General features: G+C 40.1%; 1 protein-coding gene across 3 annotated transcripts in view; it reads right to left on the reverse strand.

The window, feature by feature from the left end:
* Positions 1-12,349, reverse strand: part of ARHGAP18 (Rho GTPase activating protein 18) — a 161,692-nt gene that overhangs the window by 118,136 nt on the left and 31,207 nt on the right. For 2 of the 3 annotated variants that reach the window (XM_015557828.1, XM_006778459.2), the window contains exon 1: positions 4,299-4,524. The exons of the other annotated variant lie outside the window; for it this stretch is intronic. In XM_015557828.1, the coding sequence (XP_015413314.1) occupies positions 4,299-4,411 (113 nt within the window). In that variant the 5' untranslated portion in view covers positions 4,412-4,524. Of the gene's footprint in view, positions 1-4,298; positions 4,525-12,349 lie in introns of those variants that run through there. 3 annotated transcript variants of the gene reach the window in all.

The raw sequence follows: 12,349 nt of genomic DNA on the forward strand, positions 1-12,349 counted from the left end.
CTCAGGTCTTCATTTTCCACTGCGTACCCTCCTCTCCCAACCCAGGTGTTTGTTTTCATTGCATTCCCAGCTCCTAGACAACTGTCTGACACACAGTAAAAGCTCAGTAATTACATGTGGAATGACCGAGTGACCGAATGGTTATGCTTACTCAGTAAGTTGTTAGAACCCAGAAATAGGTAAGCCTTACAAAGTCCAGAACTAAAGCTAAGTATATGAAGATGGCAGTCGACTTCCATTTGGCCCATAGGCAATGGTAGTTCTTAAAGGAGGGAACCATGGAGGCTGCCAAAAGAGGACCCACCCACATTCCATCTTGCCCTATAAGTCAAGGTTGCAGGCCTCAGTGTGGCCCACCCATGCCCCAAGGCAGGCCTGCTAACATTCGTTCAACTTGTAAATGTGGCTCTGGTTCAAAAGGACACTTCCAAGGTCTTTCAAACTCCAAGGACTGAACTTTAAGGATGGTTAATTTTCAGTTATGCCATTTTTAGTTAAGCACGTGGATTACAGCCATATTTTTTTAACACATGACAAAATATTTATGAAAATATAACATAATATTTCTGTTATATGGTGCAAGGCTCAATCATTTCCTTCCTTTCCTTTACCTGGTGTTAAGGACAGAAGCAGCTAGCTATGAACCAAGCACTGTTTTGTGGGCTTTGTATGGATCATTCCACTTAATCCTCCCCAAGAAGGGAGAGCTGTTATGAAGTTCAACTTACAAGCAGAGAGTTAACACTTCTCCAAGACCACACTGCTAACGAGGGGCGGAGCAGAGATGTGAACCCAGGCACGTTGGCCCCAGAGCCCAGAGTTTCAGGATGTACATCACCATGACATAGTGCCTCCTGGTTCTGCTTATTCAGCACCCGTGGCACTTGTGGTCAACAAAACAAGACCCTGCATCACGAATGCTATACACTTATTCATAAAAGACATTCTTTAAAAACCTCAGATACCAACTAGAGTTAAGTCCAATAAGAAGGAAAATATCTTTGAGGTCAATGTTTGTCAAAAATATCAGCTAAAACGGATACTAAGCAAACAAAACAGTTTTTCTTAAAAAGACAGGAAAGTCAAGGGAAAGCAGTAAGAATAGACAAAATGCACTATTCTTGGAAAAACTGCTTTGCAAAGGTAAACATTAAGAAATCTGCTTGAGCCCTGGCTGGGTTTGCTCAGTGGTTGAAACATCAGGCCCTTGGACTGAAGGGTCTCAGGTTCAATTCCAGTCAAGGGCAAGTGCCTCAGCTGCAAGCTCAGTCTTCCTCATGGGAGGACAGGGGGTGAGAGGGGAGAACAGCCAATGTGAGAGACACATCGATGATCTCTCTCCTCTCTCTGTCTCTCCCCGTCCCTTCCACTCTCTCTAAAAATCAATGCAGAAAATAGCCTCAGGTGATGATTAACAAATAAATAAATAAAAATAAAGTGGTTTCTACAACCTCCATCCCCAAATATTTTTTAAAATAATAATAAATAAAAAGTAATATGCTTGAAAATCAACAGGTAGATAAAGTCTTATAAATATAGCTACTCATAAAGTGGTTTCCTTTGTAAACATTTGACTGTGTACAAGTCAGAACAACTAATATTAGCATATTTATTTAAATCCTAATGTTTTAAGGAGAAAATATGACCCCCCAAAATTGAAAACAGGATTCAGTAAATATTTGAGAGGCCCTAAGAGTAGGAGAAATTCTTTTCCTGGCGTCTAATGAATGTTTCCTGATTGAGAGGGATAATGCAATAGAGGGAATTTTAGATGCACAGGTAACTTACAAAAAGGTTAATTCCCTACTATCGCAGCTTTTCCAAAGATCAAATAAAATAGGACTTGGTAAGGTAAGGTTAAAAATCAATCACTTTCTATAAATATCCTTAATCATACACAGAGTCCTTTACACCTTTCAAATGGCATATACATGAGTTCATCTTACTAAACTAAAAGTTTGATTAAGTAACTCATCAAAGCTCATATTATTTTGGAAACAAAATCTTGCAATTAGCCAAGTTGGATTTCTGCACTCCCTCCAGCAACTTTTCAATAGGTGGTAGTGGGGGTGAGGGTAGGGGTGGGGAGGGCGGGGTCGGAGGACAGAATCTAACGTTTTCCTCTTTTTAAGAGTTTTATTTGTTTGGGTTTGGTTTTGCCTTTTGAAGAGCTTTTTAAAATAGGCATCAACCGTCAACTCTGAATCTCTGAGCCGCTTCTCACTGGCTGACCAACCTAGCCAGAACCAAAGTCCCACGCATTCCTTCCCCCACCATCTTCAGCAAGTCAAATTCTGAGCCCATCCACCCTCAAATCACTCCTCCCTCCATCCACCCTCTCCCACCCACTTGCACTATCTCAACCCTTCCAGGCTAAACAGGGTACCTCCCAAAGTAACACTCAGCTTATCTGATAAACTATTCCATGCTTAAGGGGAAAAGCTACTAGGGACTGGCTCTCTTCTCTCCTCCCTGCCTTTCCTCCCAGCCGTCAAACCAGAGCTCCCATCTTCTCCCGCCGACATAACTGTCCCTAGGACTCGAATTCGGTGGTGAGAATCCGGGGTCAGTATGCACAAGCAATATGGCAGCCAGCAGGAGCACTCACTGCGTGAGCAGTGCCCAGCCTGCCACCTCAGTGCCTCCAGATTCTGCTTCAGCATAGGCTGAGAACGGTCTGTTCCTCTCTTATGTTCTCTCAACCCACAACAGGCTGCAGAACTACCAACACAGGATAAAGCCTCCAGAACTGGATATGCAGCCCCAGGCAAAGGCCTAGACCCACAGACCATTGGACAACCAAATCCATTCCTGGGGGTTGGCGTCCTCAAGGTGAAGATAAGAAGTCTGGCCTCACTTCCCTAAGGTTCCTTCCACTCTCGCAGTGAAGATCCAAGAGGCAGCTCAGCATCTCGGGCCACCCAGAGGAGAATGTCCCAGGAAAATATGCCAGGCTTGCACATTCTGGCAAGTTTGACTGTCATGTGGACTCCAAGCTATGAAAGGTATGGGGCTGGTGTCACAGACTGCTTACTGCTGAGCGGTCACATCACTGATCCACAAAAGAGAGATGAAAACACTTTATGATATCACAGAAAATACTTAAAGCAACTGGAAATATGCCTAAGGCCCAGGAGGCAGGTCCCTCATATCTTTGGAAATGAATTCATTCTCAATGGGACACATACTGTGGTTGCTACAGAAGAAAAGTTCTGGTCAGCCTGGGTACCTCAGGCAGAACATAGCAGCCAGCCATTCCTTTGATTTGAACACCCTCCCCCCCTCTCGCCCCCATTTGGGGATTTTAAAACAAATGAAAGAAGGCATTATTTCAGCTTAAGGCACAAGCATAAGTCAGCCACATAAGAACAAAGGGGGTTTTATTATCACATTGAACGTCATGGAGGAAACATGCTTACTGACAACTACTTTAGTGTTTTACACAATCAGGTTAGCATTTGCTTGTTGCAAGCGTCCAGGCTAATATTTACAATTTCTATCTAAGGCTGAGGTGAAAATATTCGGATAGTGAGAAGGTCATTAAGGGAAAGAAGGAGAAAAAAAAAAGTCCTTGAAAACAGAACAAAGTACACAGATAGAGAGAAAGGGACTCCGCACCTCAGTGGTCTGTGGAACATTTGCCCTTTCCACCTATAAAGTGATTTAACATTAACCACTGGCCTCACTGTACTATCTTCCCACAAAAACTCTTTTTTGAAAGCCCCCGCCTCCACACACGCACACACCCAACTCCACATACACAGAAGAATATGAGACACACCGCCCCAGGCGAGTGTCTTGGGCTTTTTGCCTAAGAAGTTTGCTTTCAGCAAAGAAGAGAGGGAAGAAAAGGAAAAAAAAAAAAAGACTCTAACAACAACAGCTTGTACCGTGAACACCCCCCCTGCTGTTGGCACACTTTCCCAACTAACAGTTCCAGCGCTGAGGCTTGAGCCCATTCAAGAATTCCACCTCATAGGAAGTGTTTCAAATATAGTCATTTGATCTTTCAGCATTTGCAAATGCACCTGCTAAGCAACAAGTCTGACAGCCGAAGCCTCAGCCCTCACTCCCCGGCTTTCCCAGCAGTTATGTGAGGGGTTTCCGACTTGGACTAGAGGCAGAGATAGAGGCAGAGTCCATGAAGACCCCGCCAAGCACTTCTGCAGCTGCAGGCGGCCAGGTTCCGCAGGCGGAGTCCTCCCTTCGTCCCCCCGCCAACTACCCTGTCACTTCTTTCCTGGAGCAGGTGAGCGGTTTTTTGTTTTGTTCTCTGGCTTTCAAATGCCAGGGCTTACCTGGAGGTGGCTTCCTCCCCTCCCTGGCCATGGCTCTCCCCCACGGCCCGATCCTTGCTGCTGGGGTGGTAGGCAGTGAGCACGACTCCCTGGGAACTGGAGAGCCAGTTCATGGTGAGAGAAGGGGCATAATTTCTGCGATCCTGACACGGAGAAGGGGAGTGAAGTTCCTGGCTCGCCTGGCAACTCCGTTCATTAGCATCGGCCAGCTCCTCCTCCCGAAGCCAGCGATTCACACGGGAGGGGCGGGGCCTCTCCCCTGAAGGGCTGCCCGGCCGTCCAATGGGAAGGGCTGTGACTCAGTATTGTTTCAGCCCGGGGCCATTCCAGTGTGAATGCTTTACTTAAGAGATATAGGGGTGGAGGATTACTTGTTGCCACCACCCAGGAGAAATTCAAATCTGATTGAACTGCCAGGCTGTAGACTCCTCTCATCACTGTAAGCAGAAGCCGCCTTGGCGAGGAAACAATGAGCTGCCGCAGAGACTTTTCCCCTTCCCAATTCCTGTTTCCATCTGATAATTTCTGCTACTTCATGTAACATGAGTAAGGGCATTTCTTAACCCCTTCCCGGGCAGCGTAGCAGAAACCAAGGAGCCTGCTGCAAAACTGGGCAATGACAGGTCCCAAGAACGGCTTCACCTCTTGTGTCAGGTTAAAATGTCACAAAAATGATTGTGTGCCCTGCAATGTTGTCTTCTTTCACACAAAGGTCAATGCCAAGTTTCAAAACACCTTTCAGAGAGAGAGAGAGAGAGAGAGAGAGAGAGAGAGAGAGAGAGACCTATCTACCATCACTTAAATGAATGCTATTCCTGAGGATAAAAATAAAACTGAGCGTTTGTTTAGCACCTACATATGAGGCTCCCTATGCCAGTATTCAGTGTAACTCTGTATCTCTCTATCTTTATCTCTCTGTCAAACACATACCCTACATCATAGATATCACCTGTATTTTGCAAAGTATGACAAAAGTGAAGCTTAAATACAGGTTAAGTAACTTGTCTACCATAACACAATTGTTCTGTGCCAGGAGCTGGGTTTGAACAAAGTTCTGGGCTGAATTCCACTTTTTTTTAACCAGCACACTGTTCTTTGTCTTATAGATGGGGAAACAGGCTCACAATTTATGAAATTCAAAGACATGTTTCTGTTCTTTCTCCCCTAAAAATAGTCTACTCTCGTCTATATACCTACCATTCTAAGTTGAAGTGGGTTATTATTGACCTTTATGATTTATCAAAAATTCCTCATGAACAACTTTTCAAAGTCATCATTCCATAAGCATATTATTTATACTTTTTTCATTATTTAAATTATCATGAGACACAGACAGTGTGGTGAAGGCCTGGGGTGGGGCGGGGGCTGGGTAGAAGGAGGAAGTGGGGAGAAAATAGGGGACATCTGTAATAATGCCAACAATAAAAAATAAACTTTAAAATTATCATGAGAAATAATTACTTTATAGATACTTATACACACGTAAAGTATTTACATTTATTTTTTAATCCCTTCTTTCATATCTGTAGGGAACTATCATTTGCAAAAGTCTTCCTTTAAAAAAAAAAAAGCTTATCATAGCTTCCTTCCTGCCCCTCCACAACTAGTAATTGAATCTTTGCATTTTCATCTCCTTAGGCTCTACTTGCCATCTCCTTTCTATCCCAACTGCCCAAGCCCCTGCACACCCTATTAAGTCTTAGCTATGATCTTACAACAGCTCTTTTATAGCTCATTTCCCTGCCTTCTCCTCTAAATTATTTTGTACATTATCACGCCCAAGCACAGCCTTGGTGATGTCTCTCCTTGCTTAAAAAAGGTTTATTGGCTCCTCATCGCTGACAGAACCAGTCCAAACTTGAGTAGACCCCTGAAAGGTCTCGCTATTAGCCCACAAGTCTTTCCATCACATCTGTCAAACACCATTCCCTCTGGGGCTCTGTCATTCTTCTCTCTTCCTTTCCACATCTAACTTAACCCTTCGACACAGCAGGTCTTCAGTGAGTGCTGGCTGGATGAAGAATTAAATGGACTTAATGTGTCCTTAGAAAGTATACTAAATTTTAAAATGAAGATTGGTAATGTTAGACAAGTTGTTTCCATGCATATACCAGTGTATGAGCCTCTGATGATGATAGGTTCACCATTTCAAGCAAAATGAAAAATACAGCAAGAGGGGCAAAAGGTAAGCTAATTGGAGTGTATGAGTTCTGTCTTTGGATTGTCCTTATGTGGAAAATGATTAATGATCTGAAATGCAAAACTACAGAAATTCTCTATCTTACATAATTTTCAGTGGTAGGCCATACACTCTACCACTTGGAAACTCTTTTCTTCTCTTTGTCCCTCCATCTCACTCCAATTTTTCCCTTACTTCCCTGGATCTTTTTGTCTTCATCCTGTATTGTTCTTCTATTTTTCCTTCTTCCTTTACTATATCCTCATGATCACTACCAACTCTAATGAGACAATTCTTCATAAAGGGAGATTCTGTCCAGTTTTAACCAAAATGATGAAGTTACATCTTTGCCTATTGATACTCTCTCCACTTTTTAAATAACAAATACATCACAATATACAGATTGAAATGTAACTCTTTTACAGGTTCAAAGTAATTTTGGGGGTTCACAATAACCATGCTTTTTAATTTTTGAGGCCAAAAATAAGATGTGGTATAAATTGACTTACAGAGCTTAGTTCATAGAATTTGAATCCTACTAATTTACTTTTCAAGTACATGGAAATTCTCTGCACTCGTCCTTCTTTCCCACTAAGTAAGACCTGTTGTTATTGTTTGAGGATATTATCTACTAAAAATAGTTAGTAGGATTGTGCCCTGGTGTACACGGCCTCACATATAGGCTCAAGTAGATTAAAAATGGTTTTCCAAATTTTCTTATGACTGTCATGGAAGCAAACCTTACTATCAATATGCTTTCTTGAAAAGCTCTTCCTTTTCACATCTCAAACGCTACCAAGATTTAGCTAGAGTTCATCCCTTATACCACACTACCCTTTCTCATAGAGACACATTTTATTTCTTTCAAAAAGTACTCCCTCCCACAGCCACTATAAACAAACACCAGGAACCTAATGTCCTTGAAAACATTAATATTCCAGGCCATTAATGCCAAACACTTTTCTGTTATGTAACATAGTACAAAGTAATTCGGTAACAGCAAGAAGCTTAAACATTCATTTCATTCATTCCTTTTAAATGGGGTGTACTAGATGACATAAGCAGGAAGAAGGAAGCCATAATTTACATACCCAAATAGGCTATTAAAAATAGGGTGGAGATAGTACTGCAGCCTCAGACAACCTCACAGTCATATTAAAATATACTGGAAAAAACTCTAGCAATATCAAAAAGTTATTACTGGTTTTTGTATTTTGATTTAGGAACCTAAATATTATGGAATTATATTTAAAGGGTACCATAATTACAATGTAATCAACACATTTATCAAAATTTTGCTTAATCATTTGCTGTCACTTTAACTGGAATTGATTAAGGAGAATGTGTATTCAAACAAACTCTCTAAGGTGACTAAAAGCCTGTATAGGGAGGGACACGAGGCCACGTGAAAGCTGACCTTTCAACTGGCAAAGTTAAACTCAATTTACAATAATATATTATAGCAAGAACTTGAATAAATTAATCATCAACTGTGGAGTTAAAGTTTTACATGGATGATAAAAACCTAGATTTATACAGTAGCATTGGCCAATGAAGAGGGAGTGTGCTAGTATCCCCTTCCTGATGTATTGTTAAGGCTTTTTATGAATAATTCTGGTAAACTTGCAAGCAAGCCAATTCTGTACTGAGGAACTGTAGACTGAAATGTATTCCATATACAGAATCTAAACCTACTTTCTTGGAAATTGCATCATTGTTCCTAATTCTGCCTCTGGGGCAACAAGGTAAACACCTTTTCCCTCTCTCCTGGCAGCTCTAAAAAATTCTGCATTATTCTCAAAGTTATTTTTTTTTAACTACTCCTCCAGGGAGAGAATGCTAGCCATGCTGGAATAATTTATAACTGCTATCGCTGCAGGCTAATTTAGGCTACTTAGCAAGTATCTAGTGAAGATATTTTTTTACAGTTAAAGAGTTAAAAAGTTTAGTACCAGTAAATAATAATAGCTAACATTTAACTGTTTCCTCTTTGCTAGACGTGATACATGTTTCATTTAAGTGACACAACCCTGAGAGATACTAGAATTATGCTCACTTTAGGGATGGGAAATGTGAGATCACCCAGCTAGTAGGTGGCAGAACCAGCTCATGTAAACCTGGATTAATATGACCATTGAGCCTGAGTTCTTAAATATTACAGATTACAGCTGTCTCGAACTGACTCTATGAAAAAAATCCACATGAATATTTAATGAGGTAAAGTCATCTACAGCAAATCTAAAGTGTTTAACCAAATGAAATATTGATGTAAGTGCAATGCTACAGAGATTAACATTCAGACACAAACACATTCGTTTCTTTCCTGGTACTTTGAAACTTCTTTTTTTTTATGTCAAATTATTAGGGGAGTGTGGCATAGTATACATACAACTATTTAGGTCATTATCATTATGCCATCACATCTAAAACTCTTTCTGCTGATAGAAATAAAAGTATTCCGACCATTATGATTATAAATATTCTCTTTAAAAATATATCAGGCAAAGAAAGATGTAGGTTTAAGGAGTCGGAAGATTAAAGAGTTTCATAGGTACAGGACTTTGGAAAGGACCTTGCATGAGCAAGACTCTGAAGGTTTAACTTCATTAGCTTCACGGTAAATCCACCTCTTATATCAAAATTAGCCTTTATTACAGTGGTTCTCAACCTTCTGGCCCTTTAAATACAGTTCCTCATGTTGTGACCCAACCATAAAATTATTTTCGTTGCTACTTCATAACTGTAATGTTGCTACTGTTATGAATCGATGTAAATATCTGATATGCAGGATGGTCTTAGGCAACCCCTGTGAAAGGGTCGTTCGACCACCAAAGGGGTCACGACCCACAGATTGAGAACCTCTGCTCTATTGGAAATTAGTCAAGGCAAGTAAGTGCAATGACCCATGCTTTTCATTGGCTTTTTACTCATTGCTGAATACAAGGGGACCCATGTTGCAAACACTTGCAGCTGAAAACACAAAGTTAGGAAGAGTGAAGTGCATTCTGAGGTAGACATGTTCTGCAATGTAGTATTTTGCTTATGAGTAAAGATTCAATTTAAAACACCTAGAATTGTATCAATACTTAGATTTGCTCCAATACAAAAGCCTTGTCCTGCTAGTAAAGTAGATTACTAAAGGATGCTTATCTCCTTGTCAAGTGAGAGAAGCCATGGGTAACTGGAGAAGAGTTGGTGAAGCTGAAAGGAAGGGCTGAGTTGATTTGTGACTTGGGAAAAACAAGGAAATGGAAGCTATAGTTCTATTTTTAAAATAAAGGTAAAAAAGGTGGTTATTGCCCAGCCAGCATGGCTCAATGGTTGAGCATCGACCTATGAACCAGGAGGTCATGGTTCAATTCCCGGTCAAGGCACATGCTGGGGTTGTGGGCTCAATCCCAGTGTGGAGTGTGCAGGAGGCAGCCGGTCAATGAGTCTCTCTCTCATCATTGATGTTTCTATCTCTCTGGACCTCTCTCTTCCTCTTTGAAATCAATAAAAATATATATATATTTTAAAAAGGTGGCTATTTGTTCCAAAATAAAGGCTATTTTTCTAATATTTTAGAATGGTTCTTGGAACAGGGATACTATTGTTATGGGCCAAAATACTTGATAAAACTTACTTTGGGTATAGAAGCGTATTTATTTCATTGTTCATAATTTACTTATTACATTGAAAATGTATTTCTCTGTAAAAGAATGCATTTTCAGTAAAATAAGTAAATTATATTCAAAATTTGAAATATTTATACTAATTTTTTTGAGCCAGACAGAGTCCATAAGGTTCAACAAATTCTCAATATGCCTCCAGAAAAGATGCACAATGCAATGCTCTAGACTTTACTATAAAGGCTTGTCACCCAAATGCCCCATGCCTCACTCTAATTGAGAAAAACCTCCTTACATAATATCCTAGTCCCAAATTATTTGTGCTCCAGAAATATACTCTGAAAATATCTACAGGATACTTATTTAATAATTTGGCTAGCTGTTTTGTTACAAAGGCTCAAAGAACATGGCTAGAATCATGAGTGCCTTGGCCTTCTAAAATTTTAAAACAGACTCAAAATTATAGGGTTGAAGTTGTCCAGAGTTTATAGCTAGTATAAAGGGCTTTTTTTTTTTTTTTTTACAGAAGCAAATGAAAAAAAGTTTATGCAACAGGTGGTCAGCCAGATGTTTACAGAGCCGGGACTCTAAGATTTGAGGGAAACGTCATATCCTGGCATCAGAATATTTTCTTGCAGTATAAACTGCTCAAACACAGAGACTGCCTCAACACAGTCCCTGGCTCAATCAGAATGTCTATTGTAGTTCTTATGAATCACTCCTAAACACCCTTCAAAATTTCTATCTAACCCCTACCAAAAAATCCATAAGGGTCTCTACAACTTAAATAGTGAAAAAATTTGAATTCCACTACATAAGGTAGAAAATATGTTATTTTCTATCAACTTGTCTTCCCACTAACTTTATTTCATTGTTGTATTCTTCTTTAAAAATATGTGAGATATATATTTTTCCTTTCCCAATAATGAAATTGTATGTTTGCTATCAGATATGTCATATTTCTGTAAGTAAGGATTAATATGTAGCAATAAACATAATAAAATGCCTTCCAGGCAGCATCCTTCAAGCATATCACAATACATTTTATATACACATCAATACTCACACTGTAGACTAGATGTATTCATAAAGAATAGCTTTTATTACAAATTGGCATGAGAGAGGAGAAAAGCAGGAAGAAAAAGCACCTCGCTGGGACAAAGGTAGATTCTTCCGTCAGAGTTTCCACATCCACATTATATCACATTGTGTCTTCCTCCTAAACAGAAGTAGTTTTTAAAACATTTTCCAGAAGGTGAGTGTAACCTTCCCAGTCTTTGAGTTTAAATCACACTCTGTGATGTTCTGGGAAATTTATTCACTATCAGTTATAAATAATTCAAATCAAGGCAGTAGAGCCACATTTTTGGTCACAAAAATGAGACATATCAGAATTCTCCTTGCAGCCAGTCTGCCCCTCTCAAAGGTAATACTTGCCTTACCTTGCAAAGATCACGAATATACCCCTTAGAGAAAACAAATTGAAATAGACAGGGACCTCTAGGATTTCATTTCTTTCAAGAGAGACTGCCTTTATAGTATTCCATGCAACCTATTGTGAGCATTCACATATTAGAGGAATATAAAAGAAACTTAGAGCCACCATCAAACACTTTTTTAAAAAAGACTTTTTCAAAGGTGTGTATAGCGCTAACATTCTACCGCCTAATATTAACTAGAGGCACAAAATGAGCCCGGTGGAGACTCCTCAAATGTCCTAAGAACAGAACATCTTATCTAAAGGTTACCAGAAGTGGCCTGCTGTCTGAGGGAGACTAGTGGGACTAGCCTCTAAAATTCCCCATAATTTTCCAACAGCCCACAATCTCACTACTGACATCACGTGTGGTGTCATCTTGCAGCCAGTGGCTCACTTCAAACTGATAACCTGAGGGAGGTATAGATGAGTGAGATACAACCCCAGGAGTTTATCTAAGTCAGGGGCCGTCTGTATTTGTAACATCAAGCATCCTATAATAAATGCAAAATTGAATGATTGAATTCTGAGGGAAACAACTAAAATGAGGCAAATAATTCCAAGATCTATTAAGGTTTTAAGAAAAAGAGGGCACATCTAAAGTAATGTGCATGTGTGATGGTTTCCCCCTAAGCTTTCTGTATTAAACATGTATTATTCTGCAATTAGAGACAATTCTAGTAAACATATACCAAGTAATAACACCCCACGAGGTCTTGAATTAGGGTGGGCAGAGCAGGGCTTTCCACCAGAGAGAGAACAAAGGAAGCTAAGGGAGCTTCCT

This window comes from Myotis davidii, unplaced genomic scaffold (assembly GCF_000327345.1).
Source record: "Myotis davidii unplaced genomic scaffold, ASM32734v1 scaffold147, whole genome shotgun sequence".
Taxonomy (NCBI): domain Eukaryota; kingdom Metazoa; phylum Chordata; class Mammalia; order Chiroptera; family Vespertilionidae; genus Myotis; species Myotis davidii.